The 24316-nt window shown below is 42.2% G+C and overlaps 2 protein-coding genes across 3 annotated transcripts in view; one reads left to right on the forward strand and one right to left on the reverse strand.

Annotated features, from left to right (window-relative positions):
- Window positions 1-445: 445 nt before the first annotated feature.
- Window positions 446-24316, reverse strand: part of PPP2R2B (protein phosphatase 2 regulatory subunit Bbeta) — a 454249-nt gene continuing 430378 nt past the window's right edge. The window contains exons 8-10 of one of the 2 annotated variants that reach the window (XM_024122154.2): window positions 11309-11478; window positions 3784-3875; window positions 446-1171 (exon numbers count right to left, since the gene is read on the reverse strand). In XM_024122154.2, the coding sequence (XP_023977922.2) occupies window positions 892-1171; window positions 3784-3875; window positions 11309-11478 (542 nt within the window). In that variant the 3' untranslated portion in view covers window positions 446-891. The remainder of the gene's footprint in view (window positions 1172-3783; window positions 3876-11308; window positions 11479-24316) is intronic. The other variant, XM_028493345.2, reaches the window with a different exon arrangement.
- On the forward strand, window positions 15604-16177 carry LOC102983827 (nuclear cap-binding protein subunit 2-like). The gene is given in 2 exon segments (XM_055086381.1): window positions 15604-15705; window positions 15707-16177. Coding segments are annotated over 2 exon segments (573 nt in total).

Raw genomic sequence — 24316 nt, forward strand, 5'->3', positions numbered from 1 at the left:
AAGAAGTCAATGGAATAAATACGCTGGAAAAGGTTGAAGGGAAAAAGCCAAGGAACATGTAAGTAGAGGATTATATGGAGCCATTTAAAACAACGAAAAGCAAGAGTAACAAAGCAGCAGATGGAATCTGGCCGCACATGGCCTTGCCAAGCTAACTCTGAGAAGCGAAGTGTTCTCTTTATGTCCCCTGAAGCATTCATGGCGTTTCCTAGCCAAATTCTCAGGCTGTTTCTATGGCGCTTACAAGAAAAGAATATAGCAGTGTTGATGTGGCCCTTTTCCCTTCCCATTCTGCATCCTCTTTGCAGCCTTGTGAAATAAATCTCTGGTTCAAATGAAATTGTGAGAAAGAAAATGGAAAATGGAAAAAAAAAAAAGTGCTGTAGGGGCAGGAGATGCTGACTGGTTCCGATTTTTCACAAAACAAGGAGAATTTCTCTAAGAGTAGAGTAAACGGTGTTTATTTTTCGTCGAATTTTTTTTCAATCATCAAATGGAGTTGCTTAATTAAAAAAAAAAGTATCTCTTTCTTTTCTCTTTAAATACTACAGACAACCTCATTTTATCTCAGCAGACACCTAGAAACAAAACACGGGACCCACCAGAGAAAACGGGGCAATAAAAGCATCAGAAATTCAAGTCAGCTATGGAAGAATTACTGTTAGCTGGCAGCTCTCAATTCTAAACAGAAGTGTCCCAGAACCTGTTGGGTTTGACAAAATTTCTTAGAACTGGGGATTTGGGAAGGTTGGACTCCATGGACTTCTATTCCATTTGTTTCCTGCAGAGGGAGATTAGAGTCGATGCATCAAATGAACACCCAAAGAAACATTTAAAAACGTGTTTGACTAGTATTCAGTATGTGAGATTATTAAGTAATAACTTGTCCTCCTAGTTAACCTTGTCCTGGAATATATATAGGTTATTTGTAGCCGCCACTGCTATAATATTTTCTGAAGGATGCCAAGCTGTATGCAAGATCTTTTTGCTAAAGTCCAGACTGTCAACACTGATCTCGTCTTTTCTCCGCTTGCCCCCCACGCACACTTTGCGCGGTTTTAGGATAGCTCGGGGTTTGCTGTTTTCCCTCGAGGCCTCAAGGGTAACATCGCGCTTGGTGTTTCGGTCAAACATCCTGAAGAAGTTGTTGTAGGAGCCCGTCATGATGACACTGCAAGGCAGAGAGGAAAAAGGCAGTGACTGAGTGCTACAGACAAAGGCTTTCTAGAGCAAACACCACCACAATGTGGCCAGCTTATGACACCACACAAGAAACAAACAAGAGACCAAAAACTGCAACAGGCTTTGTAGTGTGACTGTTGAGTTTCTTTGGAATCCCTAATAGCAACAAACTCTTTGGCTGGGAGAAGGATCGTGATAACTCTCCTTGTTATTTACCAAGAGATTCCTTTTGGTTCTTGGGCTCCATAAATGAGTCCAGTGGTTTTAATGATCCCAGCCTACCTCCCTCACATCAGGATTCTGAGGCTGGAGTGAAGTTATGAGAGTAGGAACACTGAAAACAACCGTCACTGTATCGTGTACATTTAAAGCACGGTTACAGTAGGAGGGATTCTGTGTTGCCCGACCGCTAAGGCTTTCTTGCATCAGCACTGCAGGAGGGATGCTGGCAGTACAGCACACGTACCAGCATGTTTCCTCCCCCTGCTAAGAACTAGATCTAAATTCAGCCTCTTCCAAAAAATTAGATGCCATCATGGTCTCACTCGGGAAGGGAGTAGACAAAAATTCAATTCTGAAAGGATGTAGGATAAGGAAATAAGCCTTTGAGGGGACTGACAGATGGTTTCTACCTTTCTACAAGAATTATCCATTCTCGGGCCTATCTACAATTGATTAAGAGAGCAGTGAATGCCAGAGCCTTCCAGAAGCAATGGGCTGACTCTTGAATGGTGACAGTTTGGACAAGATGACGGGCTGAAGGAAAGATATCAAGTAGCGTCCCATTGTGGCTGCCCCCTGGAGAGGTGGGCGTGGCCTTGTTTGTGGGTGAGGCTCTGACTGACTGTCTGGTTAGGATGGGAGAACACAGCGTCTCATCTGGGCTTGGAGAAAGGTGAAGGAAAACCGACAAGATTGGGCTACAGCCAGGGGCTGAGTTTTTGGGTACTTTGTTAGCTGTCCAAGAAATTAACCAAGGGTTAGATTTCGTTATGCTGGCCCAGGAAACTGATGCTGTGAAATGTGTGTTTCTGTCATAGAGAGAGCTATTATTACCTCATCAGGCAGGGTGCTGAGTGCTTTACCCCAGACTTCATTTACTCTTCCTTCATCCCATGTAAGGGATTTACACAGGAGGAAAAGTGAGTGACTTGTACAGTGTCACACATCTAATAAGTAGCCAAGTCAGGTCTCCAGCCCACATCTGCCAGACTCCAGGGCACAAGCATTCAGCCACTTGGCCTCACTGCTTCCCATGCACTGACCTTTGCTTCCCTCACCATGACCCGACTTGTTTTTAAACAGTAAGAGAAAGTCTTTTCTGGGAAAATAATCTCAACCTTATCCGGACCAAGAATGACATTTTCTCAGTTATGGAAAGAAATTGTAATGTGGTGGAAAGCATGTTGATTTTAGGATTCAAACTCTTCCTCTTGTCTCTACTGCTTACTAGTTCATGAGCTTGGGCAGATTACTTTATCTGGCTGAGCCTCAGTTTCCTCAACTGGAAAATGGGGATGGTGAAAACGATCTTGATGGATTGTGGTCAGGATTAAAAAACATGATGGGTGTGAAAGTACCTAGTAAGTACAGTTTTTGAATCTTGGTTAAGATAGGAGGGAAACTGAAACAATAACAACCACAAATATTTTTAAAAACCCCTATTCTTAATAAACAATGAATAAATGACAGCTGTAATGAAAATAAATAAAATAATAGGGCTGGGCTAGCTTCCTTTCCCCTCGAGGCCCTTTGTTAACATGTCACAGTTGCTCTGCCCTCTACCAACTGGGCAGTGTGACATGTGTCCTCTGCCACGTGGTGATTCCTTCCAGGCCTGCTAAGTGAAAGGCTGATTTTGGATCACTGACAAAAAAAAGCCCAGCAAGGGTCACAGAGGGAGAGCCTGCGCTCACTAAGAGCTCGACTCCCTGAGTGCTTTGCCGTGATAGAATGTCCCTGCTTCCAAGCACTACTGCTGGTGCCGCCTTCATTGAGGAACAGTCCCTGGTAGCCTGTGCTTACTTCTCCTGGAAATCAGAGCGTCATCTGTAATATCTGTCAAACCAAAAAGAAACTATGGGGAGGTAATAGGAAGTACTGTTGAAATCAAAGGCCTTAAAACAGTCATAAATCACTTTCAGGACATGCGATAAATGAGGCCGAGTAGAATTCGGTTAATGAACCACCAGGGCCTTTGGCCAGGTCTGTACTGGCAACTTCAAGGAATAATTTTCCATCTAGAAAGCATACTCTGCAGTCATCTGAACTAGTCATGCTGGAAATTTGCTGGTGGAGCTTCATTTTAGGCATGCTGACCCAGCTCTGGGAGTGTCTTGTGTGTACAAGGTAGGATTTTTTGAGGTTAAGTAGTCACCTGAGCCAGTCCTGAAAGAGGAGTCAAGGGTGTCACTCATCCCTCCCTCCTTTCCAGGCCTGCCTCAAGGGTCATCCAGTGGTCCACACAGTGCATCTCCGCCAGGCCCCGGGGCCGATTTTGATCTCCCTTTGGTTGCACCCCGCTTAGGATACACAGCCCAGGGCCTTCGCAAGGAGAGGGACCACCTTTGGAAAGTTCCCAGCCACACAGACCTTTCTTACCTGTCTGACCCATTCCACACACATTCAAATTTATCAAAAATGCAGTCATTTTCGTAGAGGGAGCACAGCTTGCTGCGGAGGTAGTCGTGAACCTGGTTGGGGGGCAGGACACATTAAGAGGGTGTTATTATTTTTAAACATGATTTCTCTGTGTGAAGCTCCTCTTTGGATGTGAGCTGTTAATTCTTTCAGTGTAAATGTGGCTTGAATCGGATGGTCTCAGATCTGAACCCAGGTGTGGCCCTTTTCAGCCTCAGGACGTTAAGATGAGTTGGTGAGCTGCTTACACGGCTAGTGTGGATGAAACAAGCTTGCTTACATAGGTGGCGGCATAGAGCAGGGCCCATTAAGCGGGAGAGTCCCATCTTCTAAGCTGATTTAGAGGACACCGTTCATTCAGCCTTTTATTCGACAAATATTTATTGAATGCCTGCTACGTGGTTGGGAGAGACCCGTGAACAGAATACCCCTGGGGTGCGTTCCTCCTAGTGTTGGGGAAGAGACTGTATAACCAAGTAAATATATAAGATATTTTAGATGGTGATAAAAATAGAGAGAAAAAAAAACATGGCAAAAGGGAGTGGGAGTATTATTTTATACAGAGTGAGTAGTCAGGGTTCACCTGAGAAGGTGGCATTGGAGCAGAAGCCTGAAGGAAATGAAGGCACCTCAGTGGTATCTGGGGGAAAGGCTTTCCAAGCATGGGGAACGGCAAATGTAAAGGCCCAGAGGCAGGAGTCCTGGAGGCAGTGGGGTGGAGGGTGGCAACCAGCAGAGTGTGGAGGCCTCAGCGTGTGCCGACCAGTTCCCGTAGGCCCCTTACTCTGAGGGATGTGAACAGACTTCACAGAAAGGATGCTGAGCCTGCTGTGTCACGACAGAGTGTAAGCCTGCAGGGCCAAAGGCAGGGAGGCTAGGTATAAACTGGGTGATAGATGACGGCTTGGACCAGAGCGGACAGTGGTGGGAGGTGGTCGGCTTCTCGACATGTTTGGAAGGAGAGCTGATAGGACTTGGGGATGGATCCACTGTGAAGTGTGGAGAGGAAAACAGGAGCCAAAGAGGGCTCCTGCATCTTTCTCTTGAGGAAGTGGAAAGATGGAGTTGCCATGTTCATTTCTGGGATCTATAATTTGGAGATGTCTGTGCGAAGGGAGCTCATCCAGTAGACTCTGATGTGATGTGCATGGCGCAGCCCTGGAGTATGCAGCAGTTTTCTCCTGTTTCTGTTTTTCAGTGAAATAAGAAGCAAGGTTATCAGCTGAGAGTGAGGAAGGGGAGGGGGTGGTTGGGAAACAGTGCAGGGTTTCTGGAAGGCGCAGAGGGCTGCTTGACGTTGTTGGGTGTGAATTTTAAATGCATCTGGTCAGCATGGTTGGGTGTTTTTCTCCAGCTGCATTCAGCAACTCAGGTGAAGATGGCAAATAGGCAGAGGATTAGGGCTTGGAGGGTAGTAATCCGGGTGCAATTTTGAATTCTTCCTGAGCTCTGTCATAGGGACTGGTAATTATAACAGGCATACATAATACGCCAGCTTGTTATTATTAGCCAGGCGCTTTATCCATAGAATCTTATTTTATCTCTAACATCATCTTAGGATGTAGGTGTTGTCATTCTCTTCGCTTTAACAGAGGATGAAGTACCGGGTATGACACCATTTGTCCGAGATCACACAGGAAACGAAACGACAGAATGGGACGTGAACCCGGGATCTGGGTTCTGGAGCACACCCACACTCTTGCCTCCTCTAGCAATCTACCTCCCACTGGCTCTGCCTCATTGGCCTCGCCTTACGTGGGGTCTCAGTCCTAGACAGGAGCTGTGATAAGGAACTGAGGTGAGGCCAAGAGAGCTAAAATTGGGTGAAGGCAGAAGGACGTTATGAAAAGCACTGTTTGACTTTGTTTAGATGGACAGTGATGGTTCACGCTCCCTTTTCCTGCAGCCTAGGCCCCTCTCCTCCCTTGACCCCAGAGTTCTGTTGGATGCTGAGCTCAGAGCCTCAGCTGTGTGCTTAGCACTGGGCAGAGGAATGAGGTCAGATTCAGTCCTTGTTCCATTAGATGTTCTGGGTATTTGAAAAGCTCTCTGAGTTAATTTGGACAGTGTAAGGATTTCTAAGTCTGCAAATTAATTTCCTCCACTTTACTCTCTTGTTCCCAAACAGTTCTGGGCCTTGTCAGGGTGTCTGCTTCAGTGCTATAGTGACAAGAGAATCCATCTGCAGCTGGGCTTTTGGCTTTGTTAAGTAATGGGATGTAAGGGCGAGGCTTGTGTCTTGAGCTTGGGAACTCTGCTATAAATTAAGTCATTCTCCTTCCCTTCCTCCACCTTTTGTGCATATTGGAAGTGGCTCAGATCTGATCTGGAAGGCGACTTTGTTTGTAGGGCCATTTCTGCTTGTTGAAGATCTCTAGTTATCATTAAGAATCCTTGAGTAAAGCAGAAGAGAGTCCTGGGACAAAGAGAGAGCTGATTCCAGGTCTTGACAAACTTTTTCTATAAAGGCCCAGATAGTAAATAATTATACTTTGTGGGCCATATAGCAACCACCCAACTCTACCCTTGTCATGCAAAAGCAGCTATAATACATAAATAAATGAGTGGGAGTTGTGTTCCAATAAAACTTTATTTACAAAGAGAGGTGGCAGACAGGATTGGCCTCTGAGTCATGGTTTGCCTAACCCCGGTCTTGACTATAATTCCCCCTCTCCCAAATCAGCAGACTATTTCCTTGGAAGAAAGTGATGGTGGAGGTAAGGGCATAAATTGGGGGTCGAACTTTTCTTCTGATGGTTGGAGGACCCTGACCTCAAGAATCCATCTCTTTTCTAGAAAGCAAGCCTGAGTCTTGCCTCTTCTTGATTTTATCATTGACTTGCTTCCAAGTTCTGTGTAATAGAGGGAGAAGAGGAAGAGGAGTGGGGCTTCTGAAGGGTAAGGATGTCAAGATGGAATTAGTGCAGTGGGTAAAATGGGAGCCAAATTCATTATCCTGGTACTCCAGATCTCCTACTTTTTGGAGGAAAAAAAGACAGGCAAAATAGATCCTATTTTCAATCTTATCTCCCCCTACTGCTTCCTCTTAAATGTTATGGAGCACTTTTTTTTTTTAAGTTTAGCTGATTTAAAATGTTTGTTGTGTTAATTTCAGGTGTATAGCAAAGTGAGTCCGTTATACACACATATATATAATTTTTTTTTCGGATTCTTTTCCCATATAGGTTTTTACATGATGTTGAGTAGAGTTCCCTGTGCTATACGGTAGGTCCATGCTGGTTATCTATCTTATATACAGTACGGTGTGTATATGTCAATCCCAAACTCTCAATCCCTCCCTCCCCCACTCCCCCTTAGCAGCCACAGGTCTGTTCTCTGGAGTCTGTTTCTGTTTTGTAGATAAGTTCATTTGTGTCATATTTTAGATTCCCCGTATAAGCGATATCATGATATTTGTCTTTCTAACTTACTTCACTGAGTATGATAATCTCTAGGTCCATCCATGTTGCTGCAAATGGCATTATTTCATTCTTTTTTAGGCTTATTGATATTCCATTATATATATGTATCACGTCTTCTTTATCCATTCATCATCGACAGATGATGGACATTTAGGTCACTTCCATGTCTTGGCTATTGTAAATAGTGCTGCAGTGAACATTGGGGTGCATGTATCTTTTCATATTATGGTTTTTCTCTGGATATATTCCTGAGAGTAGGATTGATAGATCATATGGTAACTCTATTTTTAGTTTTTTAAGGAACCTTCAGACTGTTCTCCATAGTGGCTGTACCTGTTTACATTCCTACCAACAGTATGGGGCAGTTCTGGGAAGTTCCTGACTACCTCCAACTGAGGGCCTCTACAGGAAAAGATGATCTATTACACTATGAGGGTACGTTGCATATATATTCTGTTGTAAAAAAAAAAAAAAAAAAAAATCTTAGGCAGAGAAGACGGACTTTTTTCCATCAGAGGAGAGAAAAAGGTAAGATACAGACATGGGAAACAAGAGAGCAGGGTAAGGGAAAACTTAAGACTCGTGGTCCTATTTGATGCTTCTCTCTCCATGTTGCAAAAATTGTTTCTGTGCTACGTTCCTATGAGCTTGGGGATGGCCTTCTTGACACTAAGCTGAGTCTCCCAACACAGTGGTTCTCAAATCATGTACTTGTGGGAGCCTGTGACTGTATAGTTGATAGACCACTGTGAGGCCTAGCACGATTAAACTCTGTTGGTTTGTTCTTCTATTTCAGGGTTTGACAAACTTTTCCTGTAAAGGATCAGACAGTAAATATTTTAGGCTTTGTGAGCCATATGGTTTCTGTCACGACGACCCAACTCTGCTGTTGTGGCATGAAAACAGCCATAGATAATAGGTAAATGATCAGGCGTGGCTGTATTTCAATAAACCTGCTTTTACAAAAACAGATGGGGGACTGGATTTGGCTCCACAGGTCACAGTTTGTCAACCCCTGTTCTATAGGAAAACGTGAACATAGCTCATCATACTTAAGTCTACAGCTTCTTATTCCCAGAAGCATGCTTGAGATCAGCTGATGGATGTATGAAGGTACCAAAGAGTATCACCTGTCTCCCTGCCCAGGGAAGGCAGTAGCAATTGATGATGGAATTCCTTCCCACTGGACCAGTCCTTACAATTTTTTTCAACAGTGTTCCAGACACTCACTCAGTTTGCTTACCATCTTTGATATACTATATTACCATCTGATTGATACGGTATATAAACTTACTTAACTAAATTGCTTTGAAATATGTCATCGAAAATAAGTTAAATAATTTTTGTAGTATTTAATTTCAATAGTGGGCTATGAGAGCTCTTTCTCAGTGTTCTACAAAGAAGATGTCTACGTCTACTACTAGGTAAACATGGTTTGAGAACCATGATCTTAAAATGCTGATGATTTCACGTCACAGCTAGCTAGCTTTGTTCTAAAAGTCTTTCCCTAAAATAAAAGTAGTGGGCTTCCCTGGTGGCGCAGTGGTTGAGAGTCCGCCTGCCGATGCGGGTTGGTGGCCCGGTCCGGGAGGATCCCACGTGCCGCGGAGCGGCTGGGCCCGTGAGCCATGGCCGCTGAGCCTGCGCGTCCGGAGCCTGTGCTCCGCAACGGGAGAGGCCACAACAGTGAGAGGCCCGCCTACCGCAAAAAAAGTAGTAATTGCTCTCCCCACTGTGTAGCCTAATCTACTTTTCTCTAAGTGCGGCTCTCCAGCAGGCCACACCCCTGTCAATATCGCCCATGTCAGGTTCTAGTCCCCACTGCCATCTCTTTCGTACTAAGGGATGTAACACCGGATGGCTTGACCGCGCAGCTGGAAGGGGACACTCCTGTTTGCTGTAGCCCTGTGCTGAAGATGAGGGCAGCATGTGGGGGACAATGAGAACGCAAACACACAGGGGATGCTATTGGAACCACAGGGGTAACCAAACTACCTCGACCACATCTGTGATCTTGAATTCTGACCCCCAAACCTTTTTACAGCTTCACGGTCAGCCATCAAATTCCTCAGTGTCCTCAACCTCCTCTCTCAACGTTTCCTGCTTCTCCTGAGGCCACTCACGTGGCGGCTGGACTTCTGCCCTCATGTGCCAAGGCGGGTGGGCTCCGTGTTGCTCAGGACAATCATCATGCCTGTCTCGGGTCCTCAGCTCCTTCCAAGTCATGCCATCCAACATGACTTCCTGCTACCCATCCTTCTTATAGTCATCAACAGTTCTCAGCCCCTCCACCCCATTCCTGGGAGCCACTCTAGCACCTCAGTCTCTCTTCCATCGCCATCCCTGCCATCATTCTTAGCGATTCAAATACTCTGGACTCTTGGTTACTTGGCCTCATCATTTTCAGTGCGTTCTGTCCTTTGCTTTCTGGGTCATATTATGAGCCTTTTCATTACTATAACTGTATTTGTTTAATAAGTATCACTCTATTGCTACTTTCTATCATTTTAATTCATGACCTTTAGTATCCTGATTCTATCAATTCTTCATTCCTCTTCTTACCTACCTTAGATTCAGCCATCCATCCATCATTCCAGTCAATCAATCACTCCCTTAAGAGATACCTTCAACAAACTTGCTTTTCTCCCTCCTCCCATTGTACTCCCTTGGCAAAACCCCATCAATGGTTAAATCTAACAACTTTCTGCTCTTCCTTACCTGTACCAAGCAGGTGAATGTGGCTGAGAAAAAACACACAAATCACACAGATTAGTCTCACTTTAAATCAATAATATAAACCTCAAGTGGATCCCTGAGCAACCCTACCATACTGCCCTAGTCAATTCGCTCTCTTAGACGAGTTTTACACTTTTCCTTCTCACTCAGCTAATGACCTTGCTTCTTATTTTACTGGAAAATAGAAGCAATAAGAAGAACCCATCTGTATGTTTCCATCACAAAATTGACAAACCTACTGCATCTGTAGCTATTTACTCTTTTCTCTTTCCTTTGACGGATGAATTGCCCACCTCATCTAAGTCCAATTCTGCAGTGGAATCTATTCCCTTGAGAAGCTGACTGCTTCAATTAATTATCTCCCTCTCTACGGGCTTACTCCTATCAGCATAAAACAAGCTGTGATGACTTCCTCAATCTTGCATTCCATTCCAGCTACTACCCCATTTCTCTATTCCTCTTCAGAACAAAATCTCTTTCAAAATTTCACTACAGGGCTTCCCTGGTGGTGCAGTGGTTAAGAATCTGCCTGCCAATGCAGGGGACAGTGGTTCAAGCCCTGGTCCGGGAAGACCCCCACATGCCACAGAGCAACTAACCCCGTGCGCCACAACTACTGAGCCTGCGCTCTAGAGCCTGCGTGCTACAACTACTAAAGCCCACGTGCCTAGAGCCTGTGCTCCACAATAAGAGAAGCCACTGCAATGAGAAGCCTGTGTGCCGCAAAAAAGAGTAGCCCCCCCGCACACTGCAACTAGAGAAAGCCCACGCAGCAACGAAGACCCAAAGCAGCCAAAAATAAAGAAAGAAAAAATTTCACTACGTTTCCCATCCTCTAGTTACTGTCTCTCTTGAACGCGCTCCAATCAGACATTCATTCCTACCACTGCACCTACAACTCTTTCATTAAGTGCCTGATCATCTCCACGTTACTAAATCCAGTTGGCCATTTCTCAGTCCTTCCTTGATTCAGCAACAGCATTCGGCAGTTGGTGACTTCTTCCTCCTCGAAACAGTTTCTTCACTTGGCTTCCAGGACGCCTCTCAGTTTCCATCCTACCTCACTGGCACTTTCTCCAGTCTCTCTTGCCAAATCCATTTCCTCTTCCCAGCCTGTAAACACTGGGACCTCAGGGCATGGTTCTTGACCTTTCCTCTAGGCTAGATCTATTCAGACTTACACTGAGCTGTCTACCTGCTATTTCTGGATGTTTAACTGGCTCAACATGTCTTTTATTCTTCTACTTTGTAAGCCTTTGCAGGCAGGGGCTGATTTGGGACCCTTGAAGAAGTGCCCAGTCTACGTATTAGTGGGTGGTGGTCTGTACCTGGTAAGTCTCGATGGGGCGGTTTTCCATGTTGAGATCCCAAACTTTGACCGTCAGATAGTCTCTGGTCATGATATACCTCCCACTGTGGCTGAACTTCACATCTGAAATCGAAGAGATGATTTCAGAGAAAAACGACCTGTTGCTTGGATCTTCCGGCTCTTCAAAAACTGCAGAACAAAAGCAAAACAAAACAAAACAAATTTAGGACATCCTTATCAGCTGATGCTAACGTGTCTGGGCCAGCTAGAAAGCCAACAGTCTAACCTGGAGTAGGGCTGGAATCTGTAGAATATAAGTTGCTAACAGAACTGTCAGCTCCCTGGCAGCAGAACAAGCTGTCACTGGTTTCCATATTTCGTTTCTCATGGAAGGACTCCCATGGGACTTGTCACATCCACAGATCTGGCACTGACGGTTCACAAGCTCCAGGTCTATGTATTTGACTCTTTCACTTTTCCCCATGGTTGCTGGGTATCACTGCATATACTATAGCCTGTAGTCATCTTACACACTTAAAAATTTTGTTTATGCCTTTTTTTGAGATATAATTCACATACCATAAAATTTACTCATCTAAATTTTATAGTTTGGTGGGGTTTTTTTTAGTATAATCATGCAACCATAAACAAAGGCTAAATTTAGGACATTTTCATTACCTCATCCCCTGTAAAAAAAACCCACAACAACTCCATTCCCATTAGCAGTTACTCCCCATTACCTATTCCTGCAGCCCTAGGCAACCACTAATCTATTTTCTTGTTTTATGAAATTGCCTATTCTAGAAATGTCACACAAATGGAATCATTCTCCCTCTCTCTCTCCATATATATATATATATATATGTATATATATATATATATACACACACACATATATATATATATATATATATATACACATATATATATATATTCTTTTTTAGTGACCGGCTTCCTTCCCTTAGTGTAATGGTCTCAAGGTACATCAATGTTGTGGCATGATTCATTTCTTTTTATGGCTGAATAATATTCCATTGTACGGCTATATTACAATTCCATTGTATGGCTATATTACATTTTGCTTATCCATTCATCGGTTGATGGGCATTTGGGTTGTTTCTACTTTTTGGCCATTATGAATAATGCTGCTATGAATAAACACAAGTTTTTGTGTGGACCTATGTATACATATCTCTTGGATCATGGTGCTTAATAGTGGGACTTTGCTGCCAGACTGCCTTGGGCTTAAGGTCAAACTACCATTGACTAGTTGTGTGACCTTGGGCAAGTTACTTAACTTTTCTGTGCCTCAGTTGCATAGGTAAACTCTGGCTACAACGTCTTTTGTATATATTTTCCATTTGCTCGGGTATCTAGCTGTTTATTATTTCATTCAACAGATTCAGCTGATTTCCACTCACAGGAATAAAAAGCACAGGAATAAAAGACACTGAAGCTTATTGTAAGCTGCCTGAATTCATGTTTCTAACCTTGTTTTTGAACTTCTCTCATTCAAATTGGATGTGCAAAATACATCTTGATGTTTCCCATCTTTATGCCCTGCCTGATCATTCCTCCTACGTTGTGTCATATTTTGCTTGATTCATACATCTCATCTTTTACATGTTATTTTAGCCCCAAATGATCTTTCTTTTCTTTTCTCTGAAGCCCCATCACACTTGGTCTGGCCTGTTCACTTAGCATTTGCTCAGGTATGCTCCCAATGAAAGCATCATTTCTCACATTAGCATTTAACAATCCATGGCTTATCTCAACTAGGAATGTGAGCTTCTTGAAGGCAGGATTTTGTTTTTTCTTATCTTTGTACTGAGACTCTTGCATGTAAATATTCAATAAATAGTTGTTGCTTGATTGGAACCAAAGCCAGATCAATTAATGAAATCTTTGCCTTCTGGGTGCTTAGTATGTATGATGTTGAGCTATACATATTTGCCTACATTTTTTTTGACCTACAATAATGGCAATTGAGTATGGTTCCATGTAATAAGCGTTTCTATTACAATTTTAGGCTGAACCAAACATCAGTCTTCAGGTTACTGAGTAACTCATCCCCCAAGGCTTCCTCTTTCCTGCCCATTCAACACACTCACAGAGTCATTATCAAATTCGATGTAGAAAATCTATAGGCAGAGACAAGATGGTGGAGAAGAAGGATGTGAGCTCATCTCTTCTTACAAAAACACCAAGATCACAACTAACTAACTGCAGAACAACCATCAACCAAAAAATGCTGGAACCTATCAAAAAAGATATCCTACATCCGAAGACAAAGAAGAAGCCACAACAAGATGGTAGGAGGAGCACAGCCACCGTAAGATCAAACTCCACACCTGCTGGGTGGGTGACCCACAGACTGGAAAATAATTGTACTACAAAAATTCTGCCACGGGAGTGAAAGTTCTGAGCCCCACATCAACCTCCCCAGCCTGCGGTTCTGGCAAGAGAAGGAGGAGCCCCAAAGAATCTGGCTTTGAGGGTCAGCAGGGTTTGACCGCAGGAATTCCACAGGACTGGGGGAAACAGAAACTCCCCTCTTGGAGGGCACAGAAACCCCACTCTTATGTGCACCAGGACCCAGGGGAAAAAGCAGTGGCTTCATAAAAGCCTAAGCCAGACTTACTTGTATTGGAGGGTCTCCTGCAGAGGCAGGGGGCAGCTGTGGCTCACTGCAGGGACAAAGACACTGGCGGTGGTAGTTCTGGGGAGTACTCATTGGTGTGAGCCCTCCCAGAGGCCACCATTTTCTCACCAAGACCTGGCACCACCCAACAGCCTGTAGGCTCCAGTGCTGGGATGCCTCATGCCAAACAAACAACCAACATGGCAGGAACACAGCCACACCCATCAGCAGACAGGCAGCTTAAAGTCTTCCTGAGCACACAGCTGCTTGCTAAACACCCCCCCTGACATGGCTCTGCCCACCAGAGGGACCTGCACCAGGAAAGAAACCTGCACAAGCCCTTAGACAGCCTCATCCACCAGGGGGCAGACAGCAGAAGCAATAAGAACCACAGCCCTGCAGCCTGCGGAAAAGAAACTGCAATCACAGAAAGTTAGACAAAATGAGACAGCAGAGGATTATGTTCCAGACGAAGGATCAAGATAAAAACCTACAAGAACAACTAAATGAAGTGGAGATGGACAACCTACCTTGAAAAGACTTTTAAGAGTAATGATAGTGAAGATGATCCAAGATCTCAGAAAAAGAATGGAGGCACATATCGAAAAGATACAAGAAATGTTTAACAAAGACCTAGGAGAACTAAAGAACAAGCAAACAGAGATGAACAATACAATAACTGAAATAAAAAATACACTAGAAGGAATCACTAGCAGAATAAGTGAGGCAGAAGAACGGATAAGTGAGCTGGAAGACAGAATGGTGGAAATCACTGGCACAGAACAGAATAAAGAAAAAAGAATGAAAAGAAATAAAGACAGTCTGAGAGACCTCTGGGACAACATTAAACACCCCAACATTCACATTATAGGGGTCCCAGAAGGAGAAGAGAGAGAGAAAGAACCTGAGAAATAGCTGAAAACTTCCCTAACATGGGGAAGGAAACAGTCATGCAAGTCCAGGAAGTGCAGAGAATCCCAGGCAGGATAAACCCAAGGAAGAACAAGCCGAGACACAAAGTAATCAAACTGACAAAAATTAAAGGCAAAGAAAAAATATTAAAAGCAACAAATAACATACAAGGGAACTCCCATAAGGTTATCAGCTGACTTCTCAGCAGAAACTCTTCAGGCCACAAGGGAGTGGCATGATATATTTAAAGTGATGAAAGGGAAGAACCTACAACGAAGATTACTCTACCCAGCAAGGCTCTCATTCAGGTTCGACAGAGAAATCAAAAGCTTTACAGACAAGCAAAAGCTGAGAGAATTCAGCACCACCAGACTAGCTTTGCAACAAATGCTAACGGAACTTCTCTAGGTAGAAATGAAAAGGCCACAAGTAGAAACAAGAAAATTACAAATGGAAAAGCTCACTGATAAAGGTAGGAAATCATCCACACACAAATGTGATATCAAAACCAGCAATCATAAGAAGAGAGTACAAATGCAGGATATTGGAAATGCATTTGAAATTAAAAGACCAGCATCTTAAAACAATCTTGTTTAAATATAGACTGCTATATCGAAACCTGATGGTAACTACAAACCAAAAATCTACAATAGATACACACACAAAAAAGAAAAAGTGAATCCAAGCACAACACTAAAGTAGTCATCAAATCACAAGAGAAGATTCTCACAGTGGCGGCCTCCTCGGCCACATTGTGCACTATGTCAGCTGGCTTCCTGAAGGCACTGCACAGCGACTCCTATGTCGAGCTGAGCCAGTACTGGGACCAGCACTTCCGGGGTGACAGTGAAGAAGAGGAAAAATTAATTACTGAAGGAAAGCTGTACACCGTATGTTGGAAATCCTTCCTCTTATACAACTGAAGAACAAATCTATGAACTCTTCAGCAAAGGTGGTGACAGAAAGAAAATCCTCATGGGCCTGGATAAAATGAAGAAAACAGCATGTGGGTTCTGCTTTGTGGAACACTATTCAAGAGCAGATACAGAAAATGCCATGTGGTACATAAATGGAATGCATCTGGATGACCAGATCTTTCACACAGACTGGGACGCAGGCTTTAAGGAGGGCAGGCAGTATGGCCGTGGGCGTTCTGGAGGCCATGTACGAGATGAGTATCATCAGGACTATGATGCTGGGAGAGGAGGCTATGGAAAACTGGCCCAAAACCTGAGTGGTGAGAGCCCCATCATGAAAAACACACTCCTTTGGCCTATTGAATTTGACATGCGTTACCCAAGGTCTGCAAACCTGCCCCTTTTTACCAAGCTTTAATCAATATCTGTACTGAGCTGGAAGCCTCTTCATGGTTTTCCACTTAAAAATTATTAAAGGACAGAATCCAAAAGAATGCCTTTAATTCTATAGTCTTAGCATCTTGGTCGTGTGTCAGATTACCAGAATGATTTCTGTTACCAGGTCAAAAATTGCGTTCCTTAGCAACAGACTTCATGTATAATGTTGGTCAGCCAAAACCACACTTCTTTTAGGAAGATTTGAAAAAAAATTTAAAGTGTTTACCATGTTTGCATCTAAGTAGGTTCATGGCCTACCTTGGGGCCTGGAATTACTTTTTAAAAAATTTTAAGTTTGCATGAGATAGATAGAGTTTAATATGTGGAGTTTTGCTATGTAATGTAGATTTACTCTAAATTAGGAATAGATGTTTGATAACTGATTGCTTTTCTATGTTGAATTTTAATCCCTAAAGGCAAACTTAAAGAGTCAAGGGAACTGCCTAAATAGTTGGTAAGCATTAGACAGTTGCAGGGGACACTACCTCTTATGTGCTTTATATATCAGGAAATTAGGTCAGGACTTGAAGGGTATTTACTAAACACATTTTTCAAAATACGTGTTTTAGCTAACGCTATAAAGACCAAGGGTCTGTATTACAGGGAACCTCAACTACTCTAAGGGCAAGGGCGGGGGGACACTGTCAGTAGGAAATGGGGAGGAAATATCAGGAGATGTGAGTTAAATTGCCTTGACATGATGAAGGTTGCTGTGAGAGCCATCAGATCTATTTATTTTTTTTCATTTTCAAACTGATCTTGGGAACTGAGTGGGTTTTTTTTTTTGTTTGTTTGTTTTGTTTTTTAAAAAAGAGCTTAAAGGTCAAGAGAATGCTTAACAAAAACAAAATCAGAAATGCTTCCCTCAGGAAATGTTTTGGCTGATTCGCATACTGAAGTCTGTCTTATTTTTTCCCTAATTGTGCTAAGTTTCAGAGCCTGGGTAGTGAGCTGGTGGTCTCTACAGAGAAGGGAGTCTAGAGGATTTATTTTGCATTTGTAAGGCAAGAGAAAATTTCTCTAATATTATGTGAACTATTGCTTAGTTTAAACTGGTAGTCTAGTATAATTTTCCCTGACATAAGTGATATTTTTTCCTCTAGCAACAAAGTATCCCCTAATTTCCAGCAGTTTGTTAAGTTGGGGCTGAAGTATATCAATGTGAACATCTTTCATGTTACAGTAAGTGTATGTTTTCTCAAATTTAAACTAGCTATTTGAACTTTAAAAGATATCTCTAAATTAGCTGTAACTATTTAGGAAAACATTTGCAAATATCTAATTTAATGAGGACATACAATTCATTAATAAACTTTTTTACACTGTAGTTTGAATTAATATATTTTATATTTTGCAGTAAAATGTAACTCAGATTTCTACAGGCCTTAAAACCACAGACAGTGGTTCCTATTTGAATTGTCTTCTGTAACAGATTTCAATAAAATTGGACCAACTTATAAAAAAAAAATCACAAGAGAAAAGAACCAAAGAGAAAGGGGAGAAAGAAAAGACCTACATAAACAAATCCCAAACAATTAACAAAATGGCAATAAGAACATACATATCGATAATTACCTAACATGTAAATGGGTTAAGTGCCCCAACCAAAAGACATGGACTGGCTGAATGGATACAAAAACAAGATCCATATATATGCTGTCTACAAGAGACCCAATTCAGATCTAGGGACTCCTACAGACTGAAAATGAGGGGATAGAAAAAGATATTCCATGCAAATAGAAATCAAAAGAAAGCTTTAAATGACACAATAGACCATATAGATTTAACTGATAGTTTTAGGACATTCCATATGAAAACAGCAGATTACACTTTCTTATCAAGTTCATAGGGAACATTCTTCAGGATAGATCACATCTTGGGTCACAAATCAAACTTCAGTAAATTTAAGAAAATTGAAATCATATCAAGCACCTGTTTTGACCACAATGCTATGAGGCTAGAAATCAATTATAAGAAAAAAAACTAAAAAACACAGGCACACACACACACACACACACACACACACACACAAACCCCACAAACACATGGGGACTAAACAATATGCTACTAACAACCAATAGATCACTGAAGAAATCAAAGAAGAAATTAAAAAATACCTAGAGACAAATGAAAGCACAATGATCCAAAACCCATGGGATGCAGTAAAAGCAGTTCTAAGAGGGAAGTTTATAGCAAGACAATCTTACCTCAGGAAACAAGAAAAATCTCAAATAAACAACCTAAACTTACACCTAAAGGAACTAGAGAAAGAAGAACAAACAAAACCCAAAGTTAGTAGAAGGAAAGAAATCATAAAGATCAGAGCAGAAATAAATGAAATAGAAACAAAGAAAACAATAGCAAAGATCAATAAAACTAAAAGCTGGTTCTTTGAGAAGATAAACAACATTGATAAACCTTTAGCCAGACTCATCAAGAAAAAAAGGGAGAGGGCTCAAATCAATAAAATTAGAAATGAAAAAGGAGAAGTTACAATGGATACCGCAGAAATACAAAGCATCATAAGAGACTCTATGCCAATAAAATGGACAACCTAGAAGAAATGGACAAATTCTTAGAGAGGTACAATCTCCCAAGACTGGACCAGGAAGAAATAAAAAATATGAACAGATCAGTCACAAGTAATGAAATTGAACCCGTGATTTAAAAACTTCCAACAAACAAAGTCCAGGACCAGATGGCTTCACAGGTGAATTCTATCAAACATTTAGAGAAGAGTTAACACCTATCCCTCTGAAACTCTTCCAAAAATTGCAGAGGAAGGAATACTCCCAAGCTCATTCTATGAGGCCACCATCACCCTGATGCCAAAACCAGACAAAGATACCACAAAAAAGTGCTGTTTACAATAATCAAGACATGGAAGCAGCCTAAATGTCCATCATCTGTCGATGATGAATGGATAAAGAAGATGTGGTACATATATATAATGGAGTATCAATAAGCCTAAAAAAGAATGAAATAATGCCATTTGCAGCAACATGGATGGACCTAGAGATTATCATGCTAAATGGAGTCAGTCAGACAAAAACAAATATCATAGGATATCACTTATATGTGGAATCTAAAATATGGTACAAATGAACTTATTTACAAAACAGATACAGACTCACAGACATAGAAAACAAACTTATGGTTACCAAAGGGGAAAGGGAGGGGAAGGATAAATTGAGAGTTTGGGCTCGACATATACACTCTACTATATTTGAAATAGATAACCAACAAGGACCTACTGTGTAACACAGGGAACTCTGCTCAATATTATGTAATAACCTAAATGGGAAAAGAATTTGAAAAAGAATAGATATATGTATAACAATCACTTTGCTGTACACTTGAAACTAACACAACATTGTTAATCAACTATACCTCAATATAAAATAAAAAATTTTTAAAAACCCAAATTCTTTGTAGAAAATCTAATATAATCTAATATAATGAGTTGTCTTTCAAACCTTGCTGAATTAAACCATAAGTCAAACCAAAATACTAATTTTCACAGAACCATTTAAAAGAACAACAAAAAAACTGATCAATCAGAATTGAACTTGAGAAGTAAAAAACCTATTGAAACAGAAAAACACAAAGTCAATACAGTCTCTGCCCTCTTGTCTCAGTCTCTGCCTGTTTCCCCTTGGACTTCGATGGAGCACTGATGAAGGCCGCTGGACTCTGACTGGTATCCTCAGAGTTGAGAACTAGATTTTCACCTTAGTTTCTATTCAACGTAATCTCATTAGGACCGGGGACTTAGAAACTCCACGCATGCCCCATACAAACATCCCCAAAAAGAGAGGAATGGGGGCCCTGAGGCTTGGTCAACCCCTACCCAGTGCATCTGCAAGGCCAGCTTGAGGCAGTAAGTGGGAAGGGCTCTGGAAACTACACTCTGGAGGCAGTCAATTCCTGCCTCTGTCATTTACCATCTGTCCATATTTTATTTACTACTCTGAGATTCCATTTTCCCAGCTGCAGAGTGGACATGCATGTTGCTTGGCACATAGCAGGTCCTCAATCAATGTCAGTCGCTATTTTTATCATGAAAAGCATGCATTGGTTCCGTATTAGCCAATCAGATTTCATTTACTAAGATTCTTGGTGGGGAGGGATAAATTAGGAGTTTGGGATTAGCAGATACAAACTATATAAAAGGTAAATGACAAGGTCCTACTGTATAGCACAGGGAACTATATTCAGTATCCTGGAATAAACCATCATGGAGTCTGTCATACAGAGTGAAGTAAGTCAGAAGGAGAAAAACAAATACCGTATGCTAACACATATTTGGAATCTAAGAAAAAAAAATGTCATGAAGAGACTAGGGGTAGGGTGGGAATAAAACACAGACCTACTAGAGCATGGACTTGAGGACACGGGGAGGGGGAAGGGTAAGCTGGGATGAAGTGAGAGAGTGGCATGGACATATATACACTACCAAACGTAAAATAGATAGATAGAACATATGTATTTGTATAACTGATTCCCTTTGTTGTAAAGCAGAAACTAACGCACCATTGTAAAGCAATTATACCCCAATAAAGATGTTAAAAAAAAGAATATGAAAAATAATATATATGTAGAACTGAATCACTTTGCTGTACACCTGAAACTAACACAGCATTGTAAATTAACTATACTTCAATTAAAAGACTCGAGAATTTGGGACTGAGGACTACAGAACCTGGGGATATTTAAATGAAGTAAAGAATATTTACAAGGTTATACCTAGGGCTCTGTTCTCCAAATGTCTGGAATACCAGCAGGCCAGTGTAGCAACATTGTAAAGCCTTAAAGTGACAGCCCCAGAAAATGCAGGTGAAATGAAAGAAAATTTTTAATCAAGCCATGCATCGCTAATTATTTATGTAGACTGTAGAGGCCAGGATATAGATAACATACCCACCAGCACAGCACTTTGTAGTTCATTACATGTTTATGCTTATCCAATTCTTAATATCAACTCCATGAATTCCTTTCATTCATTCAGCAACAATATTTAATGGTGTCAATAATTACTGTTTATGGGAAGCTTATTATGTTCCAGGCCCTATGCTTTGCATGTTTTATCTCATTTAATCCTTACAACAATCCTATGAAGTGGGAACCATGATTTCTTATTTTATAGATGTGGAAAACTAAGGCGCAGAGAGGGTTTGCAACCTGTCCAAGGACAGCACAGCAAGATCAAGTAGCTCAACCGAGGAAGAGCTGAATTTTGAACTTGGGTCTATCTAACTTCAAAGTCTCTGTTCTTAATCATGATGCAATTCTGCCTTGCACCATCTACAAGACCTTATTTTAGGAGCTGTAAGAAAATACCAGGGTAGAATCTACATAGCATCATGGAACTATAAAGCTGGAAGGCTCTTTCTTTTTCCTGGTTATTGCACTAAGTATTTTTTTTTTTTTTTTTTTTTGGCAGTATGTGGACCTCTCGCTGTTGTGGCCTCTCCCGTTGCGGAGCACAGGCTCCGGACGCGCAGGCTCAGCGGCCATGGCTCACGGGCCCAGCCACTCCACGGCATGTGGGATCCTCCCAGACCGGGGCACGAACCCGTGTCCCCTGCATCGGCAGGTGGACTCTCAACCACTGCGCCACCAGGGAAGCCCTGCACCAAGTATTTTTTATTGTGCATTAATTAGATGAAAGTTAGTGGAAGGGCTCTTAATGCTCTTAGTCCTACTCTAGCCTGTTTACACAGCCCAAGTCCTTAAGAGAATGAATCCATTTCAAACACTTAAGAGCACAGCTTCTGTACCAAGGGCTCGTGAGTTCAAGCCTTACCCCATCATTAGCAAGTGTAGGTTGGAGCCCCCAGGACTTTGAATGACCCTGTCAACACACCGCAAGAAGCCCAGGCCATCAGGTCATCTCTCATCCCTGGATTCTAATCCCCGTGGCCTGTCTGCAATGAGTCAGTCTTTCTTCCCTCTGTGTCCCTCTCCCCCAGTTTATGTGCACTGACATTTAATATGTATTATTTGTCTTTCCTCATAGAATACAAGCTCTAAGAGGGTGGGGTTTTTTGGTCTGTTTTGTTCTGCTGTATCCCCTGGAACATAGGAGGTGCTCAGTAAATATGTGAAATGAATGAATACTGATAATCCATTTAAATTTTTAAATGAAAATAACACCTACCTACTAGGTTCCTTTCATGATCTGTTTAACTATCTAAGCGATACTCTCTTCACCTCAAATTTGTTTAAGTCCTTGAAAAGTGTGAAAATAATACAAGTCATTTGTAATTCAAGGTTTTCACCAATTCAGGATGAGCAATCATTTATCAGCTATTTAAGTGTCTTTTATGTGCATATACACACATGCACTACACTTAGTACGTCACCTAGAACATGAAGAGTATTTGTCGGGTGATACATGCCAGGTCCTGTGCTATATGCCAAGGACACAAGGAACAACACAGACCCCGTCCTACCATCATGGAACTCAAAGGCTACAGGAAGAGACAAACATTAAACAATTACACAATTTTCATTGCAGATGTGAAAAGGTGAGATTTTACTGCTTTCCCAGAGGGGAATAAGGGTGCTGGGGAACCAGCTAGTGGAATGCAAATGGAACATCACTGTGTTCCGTGTAATTTACTGAATAGGTGGTACAATAGTATCCAGTGCTTGTGCTTGAGTGACACATCTTGAGACAAATCAGAACTGGTATTTCTAATAAAGACCCTTGACTTGGCATTAGAAATCCTGCTGATCTGCAGTTTTCTACCAGTTTCTAGAAAATAAAGACATCAAGAGAAGAAATGAAGAGAACCATGGTAGAGAGAGGAAGCAGCCTTGAACAAAATCCTAATAGCACAGACCTACTCACTGGGGATGTGTCAGATTCACCAACAGGGAGCTTGTGTTTTGGAGACCCCAGTAACAACATTAACAGTGATGATCATGACACCTGCTACCCTTTCTTGGTCCTCCTGCTTTGCAAAAATTATCCCATTTAATGCTCAAATTTATGAGGAAGGTACTCTCACTGTCCTTATTTATAGATGAGACAGACCAGGAGAGGCTGAGTAGCTTGCCCAGGATCATGCAGGTAGTGAATAGTAGAGGTGGGCTTTCTACTGACCATCTGTCTGCCTGTTCCCCTGCCTCCACAACCTGCCTTTCCTTGCTTTGTCAGTATCATTTCTGTTTAAATAATCAAGTCAAAGTGAGCTCCCTCATCTTTTAGATATACCTGCGCATTCCCACTTCTGTGCCTCTGCTCTTGCTTACCTCTTCCTGTGCCCATCAAGGGATACTGGAAAGAACATCAGACTGGGAGTCAGGGATGCTGGGTTGGAGTCTAGGCTAAACACAAATGAGCCAGCTCTTAATAACACCTACTGTCTGTTGAGCACTTGTGCCGTGTGCTTTACATGTATTAACTCATTTGATAGTCACAGATACTCTTTTCCTTTTCCACAAATCAGTACAATCAGTCAACTCAGGCACAGAGGTTCTATAGCTATTAGGATGCACAGTCAGGATTTGAACTCAGTCTGCTTCTATCTAGCCTATGCTCTTAACCTCTGCCCTACTGCCCTACTGTGAACGACTGGGCAACCATCAACTCTCTGGCCCTGTTTCCTTGTCTATAATAGGAAGGAGGCAGGATTGCCAACCAGGTCCCTCCCAGCTCTTAGATAATAAGAGGTCTACGAATCCCACTGGTCTTGTATTTCAACTACAAGTTAAAAAAAATTGTCAGTTTTTTATTAATGATATACTCTACCAGGGAAACTAGACACAACTAACTTCTTTTCTCAGAGAATAAAACAGCAAGTAAAGATGGATAATGGACACATCACACACACATTTTAAAATAAGTGTTTCATAATTTCAACAAATAAAATGCCCAATTAAGAATTTTCACAGGGCTTCCCTGGTGGCGCAGTGGTTGAGAGTCCGCCTGCCGATGCGGCGGACGCGGGTTCGTGCCCCGGTCCGGGAGGGTCCCACATGCCGCGGAGCGGCTGGGCCCGTGAGCCATGGCCGCTGAGCCGGGCCCGTGATCCGTGGCCGCTGGGCCTGCGCGTCCGGAGCCTGTGCTCCGCAACGGGAGAGGCCACAGCGGTGAGAGGACCGCGTACCG

This window comes from Physeter macrocephalus, chromosome 8, assembly GCF_002837175.3.
Source record: "Physeter macrocephalus isolate SW-GA chromosome 8, ASM283717v5, whole genome shotgun sequence".
Lineage (NCBI taxonomy): Eukaryota > Metazoa > Chordata > Mammalia > Artiodactyla > Physeteridae > Physeter > Physeter macrocephalus.